The sequence below is a fragment of the Microchirus variegatus genome (genome assembly GCF_963457635.1).
Source record: "Microchirus variegatus genome assembly, chromosome: 3".
Taxonomy (NCBI): domain Eukaryota; kingdom Metazoa; phylum Chordata; class Actinopteri; order Pleuronectiformes; family Soleidae; genus Microchirus; species Microchirus variegatus.
In genome coordinates, this window is record NC_139804.1 from 6,257,925 (window position 1) to 6,283,479 (window position 25,555).

Consider the following 25,555-nt stretch of genomic DNA (forward strand, 5'->3'; position numbering starts at 1 on the left):
TCGCCTGCACTCTCGCGTTTTTTTTATGGACAAAGCGGAGCTCCGCGAGACAACAATTCCAGGGAATGTATCGGTCTGACGTCAAATACTCTGCGGAAGTCAACATTGCGTGTTTTATACGTATTAAAATGATTAAAAAGTTGATTTTGCATTATATGTCCCCTTTAATCATCGATGAAGTAAGTACTGTTTCAGCCCTTGATGACCAAATGTAAAAATAATAATCCCAGAGTTGAACAATGAGACTTTATTTCTTGTAAAGGTGCACACAAAGTTTTCCTGCATCTCCACGCTGACTTACGTAGGCTGAATATGTCGTTTTCCAGACGACTGCAACAGATGATTCCACTGACAATAACGACGACGTCTTCAGTCAGAGAACAGGAAAACCAATCAGTCAAAATCACGCGGCGCAGACGTTTGCTGCTTTCTCGTGCATATTCATTCCCCCGTAGTCGACAACTATAGATTTTTTTTTTGCATTTACCGTAACAAATGTACATTTTTATTAATCTAAAATGATGCTCAACCGCCTCCACATCTGCTCCACGAGCAGCTTTTCTTTACATCTTTAATAACGTTTCGACGTTTGTGAACGCTCAAAGACGCAGCAGGACGCGCTCGGCGCTCACGCACAGCACGTACCTGGATGCCCATGTAATCCATTTGTACCTTGCATCTTCCTGGATGTGTTAACAGTGCTGTAGTAAAGTACAACAGCCTTGTTAGCAGCCACTGCATTGATCCCTCTCTCCCCCACTTTTGCTCAACAAAAAAAGAAAAACCCCTTTTGTGGTTGCTCTCATTCTTACCACCTACACGTTCCGTCTCGCAATCCAGTGCAACACAGATTTCCCTGGAGTGCGTCGGGAGTCATTCTGGGATATGTCGGAGCTCAGAAGTACTGTAGATGTTGACAAGGCCGGGGATAGAGAGTGGATTCACCAAAATATTAAATTATGCATTGAACATCACATATTGATGTCTGACAGTGAAATCCATATCTAGTTTTTTGTTGTTGTTTTTTTTTTTTTTTTTGTCCCTGGAGGTAATCATCCATAACCTGTCCTCATTCAGAGACGAGGCAGGCAACAATATTGGCATTATTTATCAAAGACATTCCATAGCAACCTTTCAGGAGTAAAGGACAGGAAGTGATCAGAGAGAGACTTTCGTGAATCACTGCTCTGGCTTTGCTCCGATTGGTCGTTCTACACAACAGCTGTGTGTGGACGTCACTCTGGAGGGAAGGGGTTCCCATTAAAGCAGACGTCTCAAACTCAAATGACCTGGGGGCCACTGATTGTCTAGTTTGGTCACTAGAGGGTTGGTGAAGTGAAGAAAAAAAGTCACATTTTGAGGAAAAATACATTGAAATAATATTTATGATGATATATAAATATTAAAGTATATAAAAAATATAGATAAACATATTTTTATTTTCACAATAAAAGTGTCACAGAAGTTGATATTAAGTGGCAGGCCACATGAAATTGATTTGGGGCCCGCATGTGGCCCTCGGGCCACGGCATTAAAGAGTTGCAGCTCTACTCGGGTACTACTCTGCTCCGTTTGGTGTCGGGCACCATGACTGTAGACGTGACGCTGTTTTATATGCGACACAAGCTAGTGACGAGCGAAGCAGTTGTTTTCGGTGTTTCGAATCAGATTAGTTCAGTACTTCCTGCATGACCTGGAGCAAAGACTCCATCTGAGACGGTCACTGAATTGAAATACGACCAAACGTGGTCGTGATTCGGCTTCTCGTGATCGGCCTGGCTTTCAGCAGAGCTGTCGCTAAATGAGATTTTAGACATTTCCTTTGGAGATTAACGCATTAACTCGTTTTGAGTTAGCAAGTCTTTTTAACTGATCTACAGTTTGGTTCTTGTGTCGGACGTCTCGCTCGTGAATCTTCCAGTGACGACTCTCTCTGACCAATCAGAGGACGGCTGTCTGACGTCACATTTTAGTATAAGCTTAGGTAATAATAGTTATAATAGTTTTGGATTTTAATTAGTTTTGACTTTTTGTTTTTAAGCCTTTAAGGTACGCACCAAGAAAAAAGCAGAGGAAAAATTATTTCTTTGCATTTTTTTATTATTTTATTATTTTATTTTATTTACTTATGATAACCGTAATGACAATCAATTTTAATATTTTTTTTAATTTGACCCTACAGTATTTAAGATACAGACCTCTACCAAACGGTTGAGACGTCTGTTCATAATGAACCTGGTTTGCATAATTCATTAAGTACAACATCCACAACATTCGCATTAAGTGTTAGTGAGTTCAGCTTGATGCATTTTTCAATGAGATTTAGTGACTTAAAGTGTGGTCGACCAAATGGTTGAGTCGTACCTTAAAGGGTTAAAATGAGATTGTTTTAATTAAGTTTTTATTAGTTTTAATTTTTTGTAAGTAGTTAGTTTTAGTTTAGTTTTGTGTAGTGTATACGCAAGATTCAAAAAGGTAAGTCATACTAGTAAGTAGTAATAAGTATTGTGTCATTAAAAACCCAGCAAAAGATGCAATTTCAAAAATGTATTAGGACAAATGAACAATTGCAATTTTACTTAAACTCTAGTTTTTATTTGTATAGTTGGTTTCCATTAACTATAATAACCTTAAAATAAAGGTACTAACCGTAATGGAAAAGAAAAAAAAAAAAACAAGTAGAGAGTCGTGCCGTGCCGTGCCGTGCCGTGCCGTGCCGTGCCGTGCCAGAACTGTATAGTGGACAAAATTCCAGCCACTCTCTTCAAATACGATCAAAATACGATTTATTACTGGTCAGATTTTACACAGAAAACTGAGGTTCTAGGTTAAGTTTTGGTAAGAAATGTGATGCATGCTTTGCATTTTTCATATGATAGAGAATGTGTGGTACGATGCTGTCATGTAGCTCCCTTTATTTATATATTGAGCAGTAAATTAACCCTAATCTGAGGGGAAAACAATCTTGATGCGAATGAATTGTTTAAATTGTGATTGAGCACATAGATGTGCTTCGTTTGGGACTTTCACCCCATGAGACATCGCGCAGCACTGATGCAGCACTTCACTATTAAACATTTAAAATCTCATGGAGGGTCAGTCGTTACGCGGCTGTCATCATCTCGGTTTCTGGCCCAGTCTCCAAATCCTGCATAAAGTGTTGTGATTGACTGTCAGGGAAAGCCCCCCCGCATGTCTGCTGCTGCTGCCGCCGCTCATCCTCGTGTGTCGCTGATATACAGTTTATTAATGTTTTAAAACTGTCACTTGATATGTCTCCACACTTCTGATGTGCAGTATTAGGCACTGCTGGCCCGGTATAAAATGCCCACCGATGCCTGAGGTTGTTCATCTCAGTGCTGTTGATGCTGTTGCTGCTGCTGCTGCTGCTGCTGCTGCTGCTGCTGCTGCTGCTGCTGGTGACAGGATTTATTCTCACAGAGCTCAGAAGCACAGATGCAGGGTGCGGGGAACAAATGCCTAACATTACATCGTATTGTCCAATGCAGTTACTTTAGTTCACTGATAATCAAAGTAGGCACCTAAAAGTTTTGCTGAAAACCTGAACAAAACAAAAAACAGCTGCAGGGAAGGGCGCGTGAAATCACCTTTTTCCTTCCACAATCCTCTAAAGACACTGGGTAGTTAGGGAGATTGACACTACACAGTCCCCCTAGTGGCAGCTGAGCTCTCTCCACGTCTTCCTTTAGCTACAGGGCAGTAATGCCTTCCAGACGCACCAACCTCACCTGCCGCCCGCAGCCAAGGCCACAACACGGTTGCACCGCGGCTGTGAAATCCGCTCTGAAATTGCTCATTTTCACATTCCAAGATTAGAAAAGGTTTGCATTGAGAGATTGGTAAATATTGACATTCCAAGATTAGAAAAAATTCCCTTTCAGAGATTCGAAAATGTTGCTAATCAGAGATTAGTAAATGTCTGCAATCAGAGATTAGAAAATGTCTGCAATCAGAGATTAGAAAATATTCACATTCCGAGATTAGAAAAAATGGCATTTAGAGATTAGAAAATATTGTTAATTAGAGATTAGACAACGTTGGCATTCAGATATTAGATTAGAAAAATTGGCATTCAGAGATTAGAAAATGTTGGCAATAGATAATATTCACATTCTGAGATTAAAAAATGTTCACATTCTGAGATTAGAAAAATTGGCATTCAGAGATTAGAAATTATTCACATTCAGAGATTAGAACATTTTGGCAATCTGAGATTAGAAAATATTCACATTCCAAGATTAGAAAATATTCACATTCCAAGATTAGAAAATATTCACATTCCAAGATTAGAAAATATTCCCTTTCAGAGATTAGAAAATGTTGTTAATTTGAGATTAGACAACGTTGGCGTTCAGATATTAGAAAAATTGGCACTCAGAGATTAGAAAATGTTGGCAGTCAGAGATTAGATAATATTCCCTTTCAGAGATTAAAAAAATGTTGGCAATCAGAGATTAGAAAATATTCACATTACGAGATTAGAAAATCTGATATTGCTCATTTTCTGGCTCTGTCGAGGAAAAGGTGCAATAAAACCTCAGGATACATCCGCCACGACACCTCCGTGTACTTGTAGAGATGATTTAGGCACTGGTGGGGATGAACACTGGCTCGGAGGCGCCCTCTGGCACACGAGGGTGAAGCTGCAACACGGACTGACTTCAAAAACAACTGGGAATGGTCCCACTGAGCTCTCTCACCAACATCCCAGTGTGAGCGCGGTGAGAGGGGGAATCGTCTCCATCCGTGTTCTCCCAGGAGACGTGGAGTTGTCTCAGGACAAAGCAGCAGAGGATGGAGGTTGTAGAAGACAGAAGGGGGGGCCACACTGTAGTTCACTACACCCGACTGTGATTATAGCGGAGCTTCATCCATAGTGACGATGTCATGCAGCAGGAGAGCACAGCTGTCGCCCTGTCATCTCACAACAAAGGCATGTGATCCTTACACTCTTGACTGCTGGTTCATTCCCCGGGCAGCGTTGTCAGCAGCCGAGTTGACACTGGTGAGCAGGAGTAAAGGAAAAGTAAATGAAGAGCAGCATCGCCGCTGCCCCTTAACACGAGCTCACCGGGGAGGATAAACTCATTCTGACTGGCTGAGCACACACACACACACACACAGAGTGCAGCCAAGTTTTCGTGTGTGGAAATGCAGAGTGGCTATTTCAGAGTGCAGAGTCGGATGATGAAGCAGAACTTCACTAACTCAGCTCAACTTTTTTTTTTTTTTGCATAATGAAGCCGTGTCAGATCCAAATTAACCACCTACATCATTTGACCCCATCATGTTTACAGCAGTTTATTTTGTTGTATATTCACCTGCAGGACATTATATTTTGGCTTTCACTTGTTGTTTATGAAATTAACCGCCTCACTGGTAGTGTAGCGTTATTACATCGATTCACGCTCCCGCGAGGAGACGCACACAAAAAAAGCAAATGATTGCGGTAATCCTTTGACCTTCTCCTCCTCGCACAAGACTAGAGTGCGAAGAAAATTAAAAATCATCTGGCCTCAAAAGCACAACAAATGTGACTGTGAGGAGAAAGTCTTATTGATTTCTGCCGACCTCGTGGTTCTTTACTGGAGCACCGCAACACGTTAGCTCCTTTAGGCTCAATTGTACTTAGCGTTAGATTATGGAGAGGGAGCCCTGTCTCGCTGTAATCTGCATTTAAGGTTGTGGCTGTCGATGAAATGGAGCAGTACCGTTAGAAACCATGTGGGGGCAGTGCGGTGATGATCACGGTGGTGATCATAGTGGGGCAAATTAAGACAATATTCCATAAGAATATTTCACTTGATGATACAAGCACCAAATCTGGCACAAATGATGTTCAGGATGTACTTTTTTAGAAAAGTATGTTATCCAGCTGAAAATGCAAAATGGCTGCCAATTTTCAAGAGGGAAGCATTGTCAAAGTGAAGTCAGCTCACTGTCAAAGTGCATCAGGGCAAATGGATCATTTCCTGAATTTGAAAAATTAATTCAAATTATTCCTTAAGAGGTTTGCAAATATTTTCAACGGATCCTTGTTCAGGGCGATGCCGACAATTATGATGGTAAATTTCAAGTCATTCCGAGATACTTTTTGTTTTTGAGAAGAAAGTCAAAGTGTGGTGAGGTCCTAATTCTCTCCCTTTGTTTTCGGGAGCCTCGTTATTCATGCAGATGTCACAAGAAAAGCCACACAGAACGCCAGCATGTCTCTGTCCGTCCTTACTGCCCTAATTCTTAGTGCTTCAGCGCTTCTTGTTCTGCAGCCAGTCCACGCTTTATTGCCTGGTACTTTTTTTTTAACACCTACATAATGTACTTCATTAGAATCAGCTGTCGCTCGCTGTCTGTTCCACTTCATCCCATCACTCTGAGTTTCCCTTCTCTCTTTAAGAAGGAGGGAGTGCTTAGCAGCAAATCAACAACTGGCCTCTATTCTATTGTCGTGCATCTTCCTCTGTCTCTTGTCTGTTTATTTCTTGCTCTGCCGGGAATTCAATTATCTCGGCTGTTGCTTCGCGATGTTGTCGTGACATCCGATGACGGATTCATTATCTCGTCTCGTGACAGCGTCGTCGTACGCGACGGGGGAACGCGGTTTCCCCCGACCGTCTCGCTCGGTATGAATTTGGCTCGTATTCGTCTCGTCACCTCTGTGACTTTTTTTTTTTTCTTTGTCTTCCGAGGAAATGAGCGATGTTCAGGTGTAGCTGCGTTACGGGAAGAGTGATTAAGGATATCAGATGTTGCTTTGATAAAGGTGGAATCGACCCACGAGCTGTGAAAGAAAGAGTCTCACTTTGAGTCATTTACACGTCTAATCTTCTAATTTGGCTCGAGTATGTAAAAAAAAAAATCATTAATTATATGTTGTTAAATAATCGTCTATAATTGTTGGAAAAAGTGAGACTCAATTACTACGCAATTAGATTTGTCTCAATATTTTCAAATGACACTGATCATTCATTCAAAAATATTGTATTTTACTGTTACTGTAAATACACTTGTTCTTTGCGTTCCCTCAACTTTTCTTTGTGCTCCCTCATTTGTTCTTTGAACTCCCTGATTTGTTCTTCGTGCTCCCTCACTTGTTATTTTTGCTCGATCGCTTCTCATTTTCGCTCACTTACTTGTTCTTTGCGCTCCCTTATTTGCTCTTTGCGCTCGTGACATCCGAGCACAAAGAGCTCGCTTGTTCTTTGCACTCCTTTATTTGTTCTTTAAGCTCCCTCATTTGGTCTTTGCGCTCCCTCACTTTTTCTTTGCACTCCCTCACTTGTACTTTGCGCTCCCTTACTTGTTTTTGCGCTCCCTGATTTGTTCTTTTTGCTCCCTCACTTGTTCTCTGCGCTCCCTCACTTGTTCTTTGCACTCCCTCACTTGTTCTTTGCACTCCCTCATTTATTCTTTGCGCTCCTAACTTGTTTTTTGCACTCCCTGATTTGCTCTTTGCACTCCCTCACTTGTACTTTGTGCTCCCTCACTTGTTCTTTGCACTCTCTCACTTGTACTTTGTGCTCCCTCACTTGTTCTTTGCGCTCCCTCACTTGTTCATTTTGCTCCCTTACTTGTTTTTGCGCTCCCTGATTTGTTCTTAGCACTCCCTCACTTGTTCTTTTTGCTCCCTCACTTGTTCTTTGCACTCCCTCACTTATTCTTTGCGCTCCTTACTTGTTTTTGCGCTCCCTGATTTGCTCTTTGCACTCCTTCACTTGTTCTTTGCACTCCCTCACTTGGTATTTTTGCTCCCTCACTTGTTCTTTTTGCTCCCTTACTTGTTTTTTGCGCTCCCTGATTTGTTCTTTGCACTCTCTCTTTTATTCTTTGCGCTCCCTCACTTGTTCTTTGCGCTCCCTGATATGTACTTTGCGCTCCCTTACCTGTTCTTTGTGCTCCCTCACTTGGTATTTTTGCTCCCTTACTTGTTCTCTGCCCTCCCTTATTTGCTATTTGCGCTTGTGTTCTTTTATTTGTTCTTTTCACTCCCTCACTTGTTCTTTGCACTCCTTCATTTGTTCTTTGCGCTCCCTCACTTCTGAACAAACCAGGTAGCACAAAAAACAAGTGTATTTTTCAAACCGTAAAATACAATGTTTTTGAATGATTTAATCCATATTTTAATTGCTGTGTGAAAAGTGTTGTTTGAAAATATTGGCACAAATCTAATTCCGTAAAATTAGAGTTATGGCCTCTATTTGCCGGATTTTACTTGCTTTTTTTATTCATGAATGGGTCGGTTCCTCTGTGACAGGAACTCACTGCAGTTGGTGGGGAAAAAAAGTTCTGTGCAGCAGATTTAATACGGAGTATACAAACCTGTGCTGGGGTTACATAAAAAAAAAAAAAAAAACAAAGCCAGAGAATGTCACTGCGCTCTCTTTGATGTGTCTTCTTTTTTCGTCTGGTTGAAAAAGTTGCAAAATAAAAGGAAGCTCACGTAGCACGGTCACAGGCATGCTAATTCACTCTGTCTTTCCTTTAATTTTGCACTTTCTTAGATAACTCATTCTCACTCTCTCTTTCTGTCTCTCTGTTGCAGGGAACGAGTTTGGCCATCCTGAGTGGCTGGATTTCCCCAGAGAGGGGAACAATAACAGTTACCACTACGCCCGGCGGCAGTTTGACCTGCTGGATCACCACGACCTCCGCTACGGCCAGCTCTACGCGTTTGACCGGGACATGAACCGCACTGAGGACAAGTACGGCTGGCTCTCTGCAGCTCCTGTGAGTACATGGACATCACGCATGAAAATATAATCTCACATATCCGTTGTTCGTGCACGAAATAATTCATAGTTTCTTCTGGAATGAATTCTTTAGTGGGTTAGATTATGTAAGAGCTGTTCAATTTTAAAAGAAGCGAGTGATTGTAGCTGCTCCCATCCACCTTATTTGTCAAAGGTTTAACAGAAATCTGATAATTTTACTGACTCACTTCTCCAGTTTGGTGTAAAGCACAAACTCCAATAACCCGCGGGCCGAATTTGAGCGTCTCGTCTGCTCAAGAGGCCGCCGACCTCGAGGATAAAGGAAAAAAAAACAACAACTCTTCAGTCGAGGAAAATGTAAAATTTCAACGCAATATTGCGTCATGATATCGCTGTAATGATGATATTTCACAGAATTTCAAAGTAAAAGTGTTAGTTTCTGATATGGAACGATGCAAAATGGATCTTTTCATATGTATATATATACATACATATATGTATATATATATGTACATACATACATATGTGTATATATGTATATATATATATATATGTGTGTATATATTATATATGTATATATGTGTGTATATATGTATATATATGTACATACATGCATATGTGTATATATATATATATATACATACATATATGTATATATGTATGTATATATGTACATACATACATATGTGTATATATGTGTGTATATATGTACATAATTCATATGTGTGTACATATATATATACATATATACATACATATATGTGTATATGTATATATGTGTGTATATATGTATATATATGTACATACATGCATATGTGTATATATATATATACATACATATATATGTACATACATACATATGTGTATATATACACTCTGAAGACACAGGCTTTTTTAAATGTATTTAGTGCTCAGGATGTGTTGAGGTTATAAGAAACCTTTTTATTTCTGAGGTTTGAGAAATTAATCCAGCGTTAACGTTCAAACCACTAAAAACTCATGTTTCTGTTCAGGACTGCACATAAATAACTAATCATTTCACATCTTAATCAAGAAATAACTATTTAATTCAGGTATTCATGATGATTTTTCACAGCATTTCCAAGTAAAAGTGGAAAAAAAAGTGGGTCTTCTAATGTCAAAATCAGAGAAATCAATGTAAAATGGAGTAAATAATGCCATGGGCAACTCTAATTGAAATACCAATAAATATATATATGACTGTGCTTCTTCTCTGAGAAGTCAACCACTAAAACTAATGTTTCTGTAAGTAAATAACTAATAATTTGACATCTTAATCAAGAAATAATAACGTGCGTTAAAATGTTCTTTTTTTGTTGTAAAACAGTACACTTGTAACATGGATAACAATTAATAACAATTAAAAATAGGATTTTGTTTAAAGAGCGTCCACATACTGGTGTATGAATCATTATAGAAACATAAAAAAAGATTATTTTGATAAATGCTAATTAATTTAGGGCAGCTATGGTCGAATACATTGGTTAAGCACTGTATGCGTTGTATTAAATCAGAGATTAAAGATGTTAAATTGAAATCAATTAAAAATGTTGCTTGTAGCTCCTCGTGGGATCGATTCCTCAAATTACCTCGCAAACCTGGAGTCTGTGGGGGAGGACGACGACCATCCAATATGTTTTAATTTGAATGGTTGTTGCAAATCTCACCTGAAGCCTTCTTTTGGAGTGTTTTTCAAAAAACATCAACAACCCCCCCCCCCCCCGAGCTGTAACTGTATCTTCACAGACATGTACGGCTTTACGACTGCCTGTGCTTAATTCTCCAAACAGAAGGTAAATGCGCCATAAAGAGAGTTTTGAAATGTCTTGTTTTTCTGGCTGTTGTCAAGGTGAGCGAGTAATAAACTTCATTAGCTTCTGTGTTTGCTGCAGTCTGTGGAAGGAGGAGAGAGAGAGAGTGAAAAAAAAAAGTGTTTTTTTCTCTCGAGGCTCTGGGATAATGCAAATGGTGAGTAAGGCTGAACTGACAGGGATTAGAAGTAAGTCCGTGTAATTGATTAAAAAAAAAAAAAAAAAACCTCCCCTCACATCCCTGGGAATCCGTCTGGAGATTAGAACTTACTTCACCTTGCTCGTGTTGCACCCTGACCTGCTGTATTCCCCCCCCCCCCCCCCCCCCCCCCGCAAACGCAGCCGTGGGTTAGTCGGAAACAGAACGTATCGGAGAGAACGCGAATTAGAGAATTAGTGAATGTCTGCTTCACGGGGGATAATTTGTGCACATTCTATCAATCAAGAGAGGCGTGTTCTGACTCACTGGAGCCTTTTAAAGGAGACATATTATGCAAAATCAACTTTTTTTTATCATTTTAAAACTTATATTTGGGACTCTGGAGGCCCTATGAGTCGGCAAATTGTGAAAAAAAGTAGTAGTGCTGGGCACGAGGTTAGCGCAAGCAAGTTAACGCACAAAACGTTTCCATGACGACTGACGGGAAAAAGATGCACGAGACGTCATGTTTTTTGCGCGCCGCGACACCGGAGTCCAGGCACCGTTTACCAGTTAGCTCCGTTAGCTGCATTAGCTCCTTTAGCGCCGTTAGCGCGCCTACAGTCGAACTGGAGTGGTCTGTTTATTAAACGAAAACAGAAGCGCTAACAAATAAACCAGAGTACCTGTGTACTGCGTATGTGTGCCTCTGTTTTTAAAGTTTAGCGTTACTTTAGAGACTCATTTTAAAAATCCGGAGTCACGCAAACACGAAGTCGCGCGCGTCTTTTTCCTGTCAGTCGTCGTGGAAACGCGTCATGCGTTAACGTGCGTTAACGTTGACGCCAATAACCGCCGATATCGCGTTAAAGCACCCAGCACTAGAAAAAATATGACTTAGTCATGTTTTAATGGTCCGCCTCAGTCTAAGTACAGAAGATAAAACAGCCGATTTTGACTTCCGTGCTCCTTGGATAGTCACAATGACACATTCCTGGAATTGTTGTCTCGCATAGCATAGCTTTCCCTAAAAAACGAGAGAGTGCTGGCGGGGGGAATAGTATCCGGAAGAGCAGAAGTCACCGAAGTGTTCTGTTCTTGGCTGCACAGTGCAGCACAGAGTTCTACACAAACTTCCAGCCTCAGAGGATTTACGTGTCCATTGGATACATTTTATATATGACGGCAATAATGATGGCTTTTCCAAATGCTAACTGCTGTTCCTGTGTCTCATTTGCATTTAAAGAGACAGGCACTCAAAACTGACTGTTCTGAACAGGGCTGTTTTGTTCAGGGTGATTGAACTGCTGTGGTGCTTCATCCTTAAGGTATTTTGATCAAAGCATGTCACAGACATGTTCATTAGGACACCAGGGAGCTAGGTTAGCTTGTAGAAATAGGCTATAATATGTCTCCTTTAAAGTCCCTTTACATGTGAATGAATCTACTCCCTTTATGTTTTAAATGGACAGGGAAACGCCGATCCCAGCGGATGCTTTTGGCAGGGACGACACATGCATTTGGCAGCGGCGCTGACCTCGCTAAGCATTGGGCGCCATTTTTCTTGGCTGCTTTTTTACGATGAACACGTATACAGTAGTAAAAAGAGACGCCTACGTCAGACTGATGAGTAAAACCAGTTCCTAGTCTAAAGATCATAATTTCCGCTGAGGTAAATTACGTGTAAAAGCAGCTGGGAAGTGTGTGTGTGTGTGTGAGCAGGAAGTTCATCCATCACAAACCATAATTAAGGATAATGAATAGCGGCTCCATATAACAGATAACTCTGTAAAGATTATGTCCCCCTGTTTGAAATATTCCCCAACACAACATGGAATTAGAGGACCCTAATTAGTGCATGAAATAAGTGTTTCCTCGATGAATCGATGAGATGTTTTGCTCCATAAAATGTTGATAAATGTCCACCGGGAGCCAAAATGAATCAGTTTGAATGGTTTATTTTGTTACGTGGAGCAAAGAAACAAGAAAAGAAGCGGAAAAACTTGAGAAAAAAAATAACGATTATCAAAATAGTTTCAGGATATCAACATTTTTGTGATCACACTAGTTGCACAAGTACATAAAACACTTATTTTATAATATCAGTACTAATAACAATGATGAAATACAAGTAGAATATTTATAAATGTAAAGAAAGATTTTTGAATGCAGGATGAAGGGCTGTCAATATTTCAAAAATGCATCATTTTTGAATGAAGGAAACAATATTAGAGACCAAATTAAAGGAGTTATATGTAAAACTGCAGTTATAGTGTTTTAAAAAGATGATGCAGACCCAGTTTTAAATACCAGAGAGCGTTTGTTGCCAGGTTTCCTTACATATAAGGTAATTTCATTTCTAAATACAACACCTTTCCTACATTACATTTTCATTTTTCTCTGGTTAAGACATTTTTGAGAGGGGTCCTGAGGCTTTTTAGGTTTCTTATCATTCATTATTTTCATATTTATCTCTGCTCGCTCTGCTAGTATCCTATTCAATCCAGAACATAAGCAAGGGAATTTAAGAAATGAAATACAAATGGAATATTAACAAACGTAAAAAAAGATTCAGGAATGCAGGATGAAGGGCTGACAATATTTCAAAAATGTGAAAAAACACTTTTTAAAGGACAGAAACAATATTCCAGACCAAATTAAAGGAGTGATATGTTAAACTGCAGTTCTAGCATTTTAAAAAAGGTACTGCTGACCCTATTTAAAATACCAGAGAGCGTTGGTTGCCAGGTTTCTTAACATATAAATGTAATTTTATTACGAAATACAACATGTTTCTTACATTACATTACATTTTCATTCTTCTCTGGTTCAGACATTTTTGAGAGGGGTCCTGAGGCTTTTTAGGTTCATTATTTCCACATTTAGCTCTGCTCGCTCTGCAGGTATCCAATTCAATTCTTATTAATCCAGAATATAAGCAAGGGAATTTAAGAAATGAAATACAAATAGAATATTAATAACCGTAAAAACAATTGTGGAATGTAGGATGAAGGGCTGATAATATTTCAAAAATGTGAAAACGCTTTTTAAACGACGGAAACAGTATTGTCTCGATTTATTTGCCTCTGTTATGAATGGCTTCCTCTGTGCTCTGCTCTCTGTCCTTGGGAGCAGCTGAGACAACGGAATAATTCAGCGATTGATACAATATCAGGGGGAAAAAAAAGGACTCCTGTAGAACATTACTCACAGATAACGCCAATAAACTGCTCTGAGATTCTGCCGTAATGACCAGACTCAGAGTCCGACTCCTCTGTGCTGAGCTTATCAATGACATTGCCAAGGTAATCAGGCTTAGTGGGAATATTCTATGGCGGCGGTTCAATATTTCAGTGCGGTGGGAGGATCCAAGGACGCAGGAGGCGCAGAGCCGGGATCTGTCGGCGATGTTGTCCCTGCTTATGAGTCAACTAAGCAGACTTTTACTTAAAAGACTGGATCACACATGCGCCGCTTTGAAGATGTGCAGCTGCCGAGCTTCAAACGCCCAGGAGTCTGGACGTAGTGAAGCGAAGGTGCAGAAGAAAGATGGAACCACTTCAGGTGTTCAGACGTCGGCATACGAGCGTCGTCTTGTTTTCAGCGACCGTGACCGTTGCCCATAAAGTGGCCTTTATTTTCTCGCCCCTATAAGTTAAATCGGTCTTTATTATCTGTTGTAGTAAAAAAAAAAAAGTGGTCTGTGAATCTCGGGCGTTTAAACTTTTTACGATCATATCAGAGAGTCGTCGCTGTTTGGTAATGTTGAGGTCAGTGGAGGGATTTACCGAGCCCCCGGTGTCTGTAACTGGAGCACGTCGCGCACATACGAGGCTGTGATTCGGTCACTGGTCAGTCCTCCCTAAGAAAAACCTTCAGGGAGTGAAAGTCAAAGCATTATTTTATAGCAGGTTGCATCTTCAAATGTGTTTTTCTCCATTTCTCCCATCTCCCTGGAAACATAAAATGTTTACCCGGGGCAAAACCAATGTTGAAATCCAATTTTTTCCCACAAACTGTGTCGAATGCACTTGCAGCTGACTTGACGTGAGATGCGGTGAAGGGTAGAGGAGAGGAGAGCAGAGAGTCAGGGCGCAGTTTGCGGTGATATTGGATTTGATCTGTGGTTTTCACAAAAATATTTTCATTCAAAAGTGCCGAGGTCACAAATGGGGCTTCTGCAGGGGATTCGCTCCGCTCTCTCATCGCATCGATACGTTTCACCCAAAACTGTTGTTTCAGTGCAGCGTGACGCTGCAGGCAGTGAGCGGAGAAAGCCAGACTTCACACTCATGCAAAGAAGAACTGTGCTCACAGCAGCTGTTTTATCTGTATGATAATCATTTGCCTAATGAATTTGAATAGAACCAGAATGACTGTTTTTATAAGTACCAATGCTCATTTAATGTAAGTGCTTATTGGAGACCAAATTAAAGGAGTTATATGTAAAACTGTAGTACTAGTGTTTTATAAAGATAATGCAGACCCAGTTTAAAATACCAGAGAGTGTTGGTTGCCAGGTTTACTCACATATAAAGGTCATTTTATGACTCAATACAACACATTTCTTACACACACAGTGTCTCCTTCAGAGAATCAGGATCAGGTTACTTTTGTTTACTTGTCTATTCTGATAAAAATAGGATATGATGGAGAACGAGATGGAACAACAAGGCGACAATTAGAGGCAGTAAATACGTCATATACATTAAATTAGAGCTGCAACTGACAATTATTTTCGTAAACAATTATTTTCTTGATTAATGGTTTGGTCCATAAAATGTCTGGAAATGTTAAAAAAACGTCTATCAGTGTGTGTCAAACCTGGAAATGACGATGTTGACAAGCAAAATGATTCAGTTTTAATGATTTCTTTGTTATGTGGAGCAAAGAAACAAAGAATATAATAGAGGGAAAAAAGAATATATATCAGGGCTGCAACAATTATTCAACTAATTTTTGATTACTGAATTAAACGTCAATTATTTTGATGAATCAATGTCATTCAAGCTACTTTTCTTTTCTTTTTTTGCTTCTTAAATAAGAATATTTTCTGATTTTTTTGCTCCATATGACAAAAAAATCATCAAAACAAGACGCTCTAGGAGACTTTTCAACATTTTATGGACCAAACAATAATTGACAGAGTCATAATAATGATATGTTTTTAAAAAACGAGGAATGCAGGTTATGTTTGTTTCCCTGTTGCACATATATGTTAGTTATGGAGGTCTACTTACATACATTAACTTGTTTTTATGGTCAAAAACCTCCTAGTTGCTGTAAATTGAGCCGATAGAAATCCTCTTTTCTGACGCTGTTTCAGCTGCGAGATTTGAGACTTAACTCTCACCCAGAAGACAGAGTCTTGTGATTGGCCAGTATATTCAGCACACCCGCTCTCAGAAGCACAGCTCCCCCCTCTGGAACGGTGGATGTACTGCTACTCATTATCAAAACATTGTTTTAACAATGTTTAAAAATAGCTTCTTCACGACTCCCCGCCGCAGTCCCTTTTATGACTTTGACCCAGAGTCAGACCCAGAGTCAGAAGACACTGTCGCTCGTGAAACACCTCCCCAACGGACGTTTTTCTTCTTCTGCGGTTCAATGTACGCAACCGGATGTGCCCGGACTGGTGCCCGGAGCAGGACAATCTGCTGTTCTGGAGAACCATTGTTAACGTAACCGGACCGGGTTTTTTCAGAGATCTCTCTGAGCCCGAGATTACAATAAACACAGCGTTCTCAGCAGTGGCTGAACTTTTTGTTTTGAACCTTCAGGGCTTCTTAAACAAGGTAATGACGCAGATACACACTAAAAAACAGCGTTAATTGGAACTTCCGGTCTAGGTCCGCTTTAATACAAAATACGAAGACCTCTAGGTAAAAAAATGTGTCACCTCATTCCTTAACCTCTGTCAGGTCGTGTGTGTGAGCTTATCATCTCCCTCAGACGCGAATATGCTGCCCAGAAATTGGCTTTGGGCACGAGGTGCTAAAAATAGAGCTTTGGATGACATTGATAATCTCTGCTAATGACACGTTAACAGTAGCTCCCCCCTCACTGGAGATTGGCACCTTTATAATGCGCCACTGACTGGAGCTGACGGCGCGTACGTCGCTGTTTTCTGCCACCTGAAAATTGATGTGGGAGAAATGTGTCGTCCGTTGATATAATGTGTCCCATTATAACTCCCTAAATCCAAGATGAGAAAGGTAATGACTATTCATGAAGAACTCATTCATTAGCTTTTTCCCTTTCTCTCCCCCATATTTTTTTTCTTCTCCTTCCAGGCTTTTGTCAGCGCCCAGCACGAGGAGGACAAGGTCGTAGTGTTTGACAGGGCAAATGTGCTCTTTATCTTCAACTTCCACCCCAGTAAGAGTTTCCAGCACTACCGAGTGGCCGTGGAGGCGGCGGGAAGGTATCCTTTTTTCACCCCAGCAGCCATGTCATGTCACCACTTGTTTCTTTCAAAATCCTTAGACGTTGGCTTTCCTCTGTCACGCAACAGTGCACACAAGAAGCAGCAGCAGCAGTAATGATGCTTTTGTTAGTTACTTCTTCTTCTTCTTTGCACGATAACATGATTAATCTTGTCGAGTTTGACAGCACAACTAAATGAGGATATTATAACCAAGACAGTCTGAAGAAGGGAGATGGAAATGGCATCTACATGTGGGATTCCACTGTATTTATTCATTTATTATTTTCATACATAAGCAGGACACACACATATTCACACATGAGCCACTTCACTAACTGCTAACGAATCCTTTCACCTACTTTTTTGTGTTTGTTGCCTTGTCTTTGAGTGAGAGATCAGCAGATCAGCAACACATTTTTGAAATGTATATTTTGGTTTTGGAGGCCACATACTGTATGAATGGCAGCCAGTAGGGCACTTCCTCTGGCTTTTACCACTCCAGCGGGTACTTTAGCGTGAGCACCTTAGTGTACACGGCACTGCTGGTATCCAAATTCAAAACATTGCATTGGCGTGGTTCAAGCCGGTGATTAGATTTGTCAAATGATGTCAATAAGATGCCGCACTCATGCCTGGATTAACACCGTTCGTGCAGTATTTGCTTAATTTTAGTTTGTCAGCAACAGGCGGAGATTGAAATTGAAAGTGCATTTGCTTTAGAGCAGCAGCAGAGATTAATTATTACATGACGGCAAGGTGACAATTAGAGGCGACAAACGTTATATACATTAAATTAAGTTTCTCTCCACTGTTAGCCCTCTTTATTTTAACATAACTCATTTTTTCTTCTCTGGTTAAGACATTTTTGAGAGGGGTCCTGAGGCTTTTTAAGGTTCAGTATTTCTGTGTTTATCTCTGCTTGTTCTGCTGGTATCAAATGTGCTGAGGTGCTATGAAACTGTAGCACAGCACGACCTAAAAGAATAACTTATTTGGTTAACTTTCGCTCGTCGGCAACAGGTGGAGATTGAAATTGAAAGTGAGTCTGCTTTAGAGCAGCAGTGGAGAATTATTCCATGCAGAGATGGAACAACAAGGTGACAATTAGAGACTGTAAAGACATTATATACATTAAATATCCACCAACAAAGTGAACTTCCCTCATTTTCATTTTTCTCTGGTTGAGACATTTTTGAGAGGGGTCCTGAGGCTTTTTAGGTTTGATATTATTCTGTATTTAGCTCTGCTGGTATCCAGTGTGTTGAAACTGTGTTTGTGAGTGTAGCGCAGCACGACCTAGAAGAACACCTTATTTGGTAAATTTTTAGCTCGTAAGCAACTGCCGTAGATTGAAAGTGAAAGTGAAAGTGTGTCTGCTTTGGGAGCAGCGGAGAATTATTGCATGGCGAGATGGAACGACAAGGTCACAATTAGAGGCAGCAAAAATACGTTAAATATCCACCGACAAAGTGAAGTTCCCTCATTTTCGTTCTTCTCTGGTTGAGACATTTTTGAGAGGGGTCCTGAGGCTTTTTAGGTTTGTTATCATTCAGTATTTCTGCTCTCTGCTCGCTCTGCTGGTATCCAGTGTGTTGAGGTTCTGTGAAGAGTGTACACTCTTAGAAATACAAGTGCTAAGTAGAACCATATAAGGTTCTTCGGCTTGTCCTCATAGGAGAACACTTTTTTGGCTCCAGGTAGAACCTTTTTGCAAAGGATACACCAAGAACCCTTTTAAAACCCTTTATTCAGGAAAGGGTTCTCTGGATCAAAATGGTTCTTACTGGAGCCATTAGTGTTACCAAGAACCCTTGAAAAACCCTTTCTTCAGGAAAGGGTTTTTCAGAAGCAAATGTTTCCAGGTAGAACCTCAGCCCTTGTAGAAGGACCCTTTTGGAAGAGTGTAGTACGGCACGACCTAGAGGGACTTGTATTGCTAATGTTGATGTCCTTTTGCAGGGCGAGACATCCAAGTAGCTGATCTCCGATTTCTGATGATCAGTTACGTTTTTAAATGTCCTCTGTTCTGTTTTTTGTTAATCCCTGGTGGCTGCGTTGTGCCGTACTTCACTGCTAACTACAGCTAATATGAGTCCAAAGGCCAAACGAGGGTCACAGTGAGTCTAGCAATGGATTTGGGAGACAATACAAATCGCCCTCAGAGAAGACGTGAACACTGTGCCACACTTGTTTGAAGTAAACTCGAGTTGTAAAGATTTAGCGATTTAACAGTCGCCTTTTTTTCCCCTGCAAGGCTAATACTTCTGTGATGTAATTTCAGCCGTCTCTGTTGAGGGGGGGGGATTTAAGCCGGTTGTTTATAGTGCTGTTGTTTTGCGATTACAGAGAAATAATAGTGGGAACCCAATGATTCAGAAAGTGCTCTCTTTAGCGGCAACGGCTGTCTGTCTTCTCAGCAAGCAGCGCCGGGGAATTTAATGAGACCCACAGTTGTGATTACAGCGGCCTTAATGATCGGGGTTGCGAAGGGGGACAGAAACGTGACACGTTTCTATTTATTATAACGGACATCTCTGTCTTCTGGGGCTCACTGCCGCTCACCCCGACAGTTCACCGGAATAGACGCGAAGCTGTGTCGCGCCTTCAGCGGCGGCTTAAATAATGCGATGGCGAGTCAAAACCCAGACAGAGAGTGTTAGTCTTCCGCCGATGCCAGCGGCTCGGATCTCTCTCCAGCAATTCAGTCTCAAATTATTATGGTTTGTCTGGCTGACAATGAGGCTGTTAAACAGCAGTTGTCCCTGTATTTTCTTTTTGTTTCCTCTCACTGATAAGTCATAATTAAAATGAAATAAAACTCAATCAGAATCCGGCCCGATGGTATCATAACATCAACGAGGAATGTGCTTTATTACATTTCCAAATAATTTCACTGGGAAATTGATTGCAATTTGCTTGGTGATATCATTATCCAGCACTTTTATTATTACAAAGATGATAAAAAATACAGAATGGATATTATACAGTTCTAGCACTAGCTTGGCTCAACTCTATGCTGGGGTTTTTATTTTTGCCTTTCCATTAGTGATGTTACCTGGTACTTGGTGGGTTATTTTTGTACCTGCTCTGGGAAGGTTCGAGGCGAGATGAGCGATACTAAAGTGTGACATCAACAGAGTAACAAAATAGACTGTAGTCCGTCCATAGAACAGCCTTGATGTCCTCCATTGTTTGTGGAGGTATCCCACGTTGAGGAGGTATGACGTGCCTGATACCCAAACCGTGTCGAGTCAAGTGGAATAGAGCCGAGTCGTGCTAGAACTGTATCATGGAAAAGCGCCATTAGTGTCCTGAAAGTAAAGCCTGAAATGTTTCTCTTGAATGGCCACCAGGGGGCGACACTAGAGGGAAAAAAACTGCTATTAGGGTGTGGCCATTGTGTGATTGACAGCTAGTGTTGTCCAATAGTTGCGTGGTTAAGGTGTAGGTGGACATACAGTGGACAAGGTCTAACTGTATATGGTATACTTGTACAAATATGAACTTTGGAGTGCCTTGCCCAGGGGCGTTGGGACCCAGCATGTGGATGAGCAGAATTGGGGATTGAACCCTCAATTTTATATAAATATATATATGTGTATATATATATATGTGTGTGTATATATATGTGTGTATAGGTATATATACATATATATGTGTATATATATGTGTGTATATGTATATATACATATATATGTGTATATATGTGTGTATATGTATATATATGTGTATATATACATGTGTATATATGTATATATACATGTATATCTATATATATATGTATATATACATATATGTGTATATGTATATATATATATATACATATATATGTATATGTATATATATATATATATGTATATATATATATGTTACACAAGCCTCTCTACCCCTGTCTAAAACATGTTTAAATGAATAGTGAATAATAACCTGTAATCAGGTGCATTAAATTAAGGGAACAGAAGTCAGTCCTTAACTTTAAATATGTGTTTGTGTTAAAGCGTGTTTGATGTGCAGTTACTGCACACTCCCGTCTGTTGCCTTGATGAGGTGAATCTCAGGCACCGCGCTAATAGCCGTGCTGCACAGTGTCTATAACACCATTTTTGAGGGTTTATTTTCATTTAGACGGCGCCGCATCTTTTCCTCCCGGTGCTGCTTTTGATGTTTTGAGAGGAGGCCTCAGACACCGGGTGGGTTGAGAGGAAATGCAAATAAATGTGAGGGGCAAAGCTCTGGCTGTCATTATACGGAGAAGCAGTAAACACATAAAGGCAAATGTGCTGTGTGTGAGAGAAGGTAAATGTGCCATGTGCACGAGGAGATGCCGATCCTCCGATGGGAATGTGTGCAGAGGATCCAATTAGGGGAGAAGACAGATGAAAGTGCCACTCAGAGGCAGAGGAGGTAAACAAGACAAGCTCAATGAGTCCAAAAGTGCTTTTTCATTACACTCAGCTGTCATATACTTAAACTTTCTTCTGCCTGTGTGAGGGTCAGGGATGTCACAGGTGTCCCGCTCAATACTGCTCTATCTGGAAATAATGCTGTCGCTGGCTGCAGCTGACAATGATGTGTGTACCGGGGCGAAAATGGATCCAATTTGGCGACATATTTATGGAATCAAAGTGTGGCCATGTCCAGCAGAAAACACCAGTGAGGTGTTTCATCTTTTACGTGCCTGATAGCACACACTGGATTACTGCGTGCTATTCTATGCTGCAACTAACTGCTCGTTATTGCCAGTTATTTTTATAATGCGATTAGTCGATTATTTTCTCGATTGAAGGAGTACTTGTTTGGTTTGCAAATTTCGTAAAAATGTCTGAAAATGTTGATCAGTGTTTACCAAACCTGGAAATGATGATGTGATGGAATGACGTGTTTTGTCCTCAAAACAAAATAATTCAGTTTTGATGATTTTTGGGTTTTTTTGCAAAGAAACCAGAAAATATTGTAGTTTAAGAAACATAGAAAATAAGAATTGAGTAATTGAATCAATTATTTGAATTTGAATTGATTTATTAAGGATAGCCCCTTGAGATGAATCATCTCATTTTCGAGGGGGTCCTTCAATGCTGTACACTCTTAGAAATAAGGGTTCCAAGGGCTACAAGGGCTGAGGTTCTACCTGGAACCTCAGCCCTTTTAGCCCTTGTAGAAGGTCCCTTTCCTTCCTTCTACAAGGGCTGAGGTTCTACCTGGAACCATTTGCTTCTGAAAAACCCTTTCCTGAAGAAAGGGTTTTTTAAGGGTTCTTGGTAACACTAATGGTTCCAGTAAGAACCATTTTGATCCAGAGAACCCCTTAAAACCCCTTTCCTGAATAAACGGTTTTAAAAGGATTCTTGGAGGAACCCTCCAAAAGGGTTCCAGGTGGAACCTTTATAAAAAGGTTCTGTCTGGAACCGAAAAGAGTTCTCCTATGAGGACAAGCCTACTATGGTTCTACTTAGCACTTGTATTTCTAAGAGTGTACACAGTTCATAGCACTTCAGCACACTGGATACCAGCAGAGCGAGCAGAGATACTGAATGATAACAAACCTTAAAAAGCCTCAGGACCCCTCTCAAAAATGTCTCAACCAGAGAAGAATGAAAATGAGGGAACTTCTCTTTGTCGGTGGATATTTAACATATTTTACTGCCTCTAATTGTGGCCTCTGTCGTTCCATCTCGCCATGTAATAATTCTCCGCTGCTCTCTAAAGCAGACACACTTTCACTTTCAATCTCAATACTTTCAATTGCTGACGAGCGAAAGTTAACCTGCGCGACACTCACTCACACACACTCTCCTGAATAAAGGGTTTTAAAATGGTTCTTTGTGGAACCCTCCGAAAGGGTAAAGGTTCCTCCTGGAACCAAGAAGGGTTCTCCATTGAGGACAAGCTGAAGAACCTTCTATGGTTCTACTTAGCACTTTTATTTCTAAGAGTGTAGCTGAGAAACTAACATCAATTATCATAATAGTTGACGATTAATTCAATAATTGATTATGAATCATTTAACTGAATAATTATTTGTCTCTCTATGTGGCTCTGCAATGGATTTATTGTCAACCTATTGTTGTACTCGGACTGCTATTTTCCTAAAATATGTCTTTTTTTTCGGTCGTCCTTTCGTCACTAAACTGCAGGCGTCTGTATAGCTGCTGCTTAAATGTACGGACGAGGAAAGGTAGTCGTCAAATCAACACTTGTGAAAGCGTTGTGCTTTGAGTGTCTGGGGGTATAATGCTAAAAGTTTGCCGTCGCAACTTTGCAACTATAAAGTGCAGTCATGTTGCAGTCGGAGTCCGCAGGTGGATGTTCTCAGTTTGTCCTCGTCATATTTTCAGATGAGCTGTTTTGTTGTTTCTCGTTGTCCTCTTTTGAATGTTATTTCCCCTTCATGACGAACAACAGAGAGAACGAAAATGTTGGGTCATTAAAACACAGTCAATGTCATCTTTGTGACAGCCTCTCAAACCCGTCAGTGGGTTTTTTTCTTTTTTTTATTATTATTATTATTGTTATTATTGTTCTTTTATATTATTATTTTCACTCTGGGCTCGAAGCGGACTCATTTCTTGGGCTTTATCTCTGTGTGTGTGTGTCGGGAGTATTTGAAATCCCAGGTGGACACCGTCATGAAAGCTGTACCTGTCAGGCCAGATTGGTCTTTGATTTACGTTGAGCCAATAGGCAGCGGAGAGAGCTGTGTCAGGTCATCATTCTTCTTCTTTTCTGTCTGAGCTACTTCTCCAGACGCCATTTGGAATAATTCAGCCACAGACGCCGCTGACACCCTAACTGGGATTTAGAGTAAAAAATACGCAGTCCTGTGCATGGATGACATTTATTTACTCCGATATTATCTCAAGGAAAAAAAAGCAAGAGAAATGGCGACATAAATGTTACATTTCTCTGCATGGGATCGCATTTAGTTGTAACTCTGAATGCCTCATGTGTAATTTTGTTGTATTTTATGCAATAAAAGATCATTCAGTTTTATTATACTATTGCTCTTGCTTGTACAGACCATTGTTTTACTGACGTTTTTACTCATTAAGTTCCATATTTCGGGCGTTATTAACGGCGTTTGATGCACTCCAAATGATCTGTCACTTATAACTTTATTGGCATAAACCACAACACTAAAAGCAGTTGTAGATTTTTTTTTTTTTTTGCTGTGCCACTCTGGGACATCAGCACAGACAACATTGTCAAAAACAGTGTCCCAGCAAAGACTCCTCACTTCACGGCGAGAGTTTGCAGTAAAACAACAGATCATGCTGCATTTCTGCGGTGACTGAAAGCGTTGTCACATGTTATTTAAATCCTCATTTGCCAGCGAAAGCATTTAAAACCGTTTGCACCCAAACTTCCAGAGAGAAAATCCTTCCCCAACACTTGAAGGAAGTATGGAGAGAGTATACATACCGTACAGTTTATAATACTTTTCATTTTCACGGCTGCAAGCGGCATTGTGCGGGCCCTCGCAGCTGCCGCCGCCCTACCAGCAGGTGGCGCTATTCCCTTGACTCAGTTTTCTTCTGTTGATGTGTTCCTGCCCGGTCTCTCATCTCACATGTGACGTTTCGAGACGATCGGCCAATGCGTGACGAAGTTACACGCCACTTCCTGTTTTGTGGGCGAATTGACGAAATTCAATTTTAAAATTTTCGATGATTGCAGTGGCCACGCCCCCTTTTGAATTTGTGAAACCTTGTGATGACTTTGTGATTTCGACGCGTCTAGTACAAATTGTCGCATATTTTCATGAAGCTACGGTTAGGAGTTTAGGAAACAGTGCAAATTGCGAAGAGGGATGTTAATTTCAAAATGGCCGACTTCCTGTTGAGTTGAGGCCATGGTCACAATGGACTTTTTTGTATGTTTTGGGCTTTATCCGTGGCCACGCCCCTTTTGAATTTGTGAATCCTTTTGATGATTTTTAATATTTTGACCTGTCTAGTGCGTGTTCATGTTGCTATGGTTAAGAGTCAGCTAAGATGGACATTAAATTCAAAATGGCTGACTTCCTGTTTTTTTTACAAAATTTGGTGGGAACATGTCTCAGGCCAAGAACGGCCATGTCTCTCATCTCACGTGACGTTTCGAGCCGATCGGCCAATGTGTGGTGAATGTTACAGGCCACTTCCTGTTTTGTGGGCGAATTGACGAAATTCAATTATAAAATTTTCCGATGATTGCCAGGGCCACGCCCCTTTTTAATTTGTGATTTCTTTTTTTTTTGTGACTTTTCATATTTTGAACTGTCTAGTACGTGTTCATACGGTACGCTTAGAGTTAGCTAAGATGGGCGCTAAATTCAAAATAGCCGACTTCCTGTTGAGTTGAAGCCATGGTCGCAATATACTTTTTTGTTCGTCTTGGGCTGTGAAACTTTTTTTACGTATTCCCAATTTTGTCCGTTGTCACCAAC

The 25,555-nt window shown here is 40.5% G+C and overlaps 1 protein-coding gene across 1 annotated transcript in view; it reads left to right on the forward strand.

Annotated features, from left to right (window-relative positions):
- Positions 1-25,555, forward strand: part of gbe1b (glucan (1,4-alpha-), branching enzyme 1b) — a 144,307-nt gene that overhangs the window by 90,775 nt on the left and 27,977 nt on the right. The window contains exons 13-14 of the mRNA XM_083886192.1: positions 8,561-8,745; positions 16,997-17,127. Of these exons, the coding sequence (XP_083742318.1) occupies positions 8,561-8,745; positions 16,997-17,127 (316 nt within the window). The remainder of the gene's footprint in view (positions 1-8,560; positions 8,746-16,996; positions 17,128-25,555) is intronic.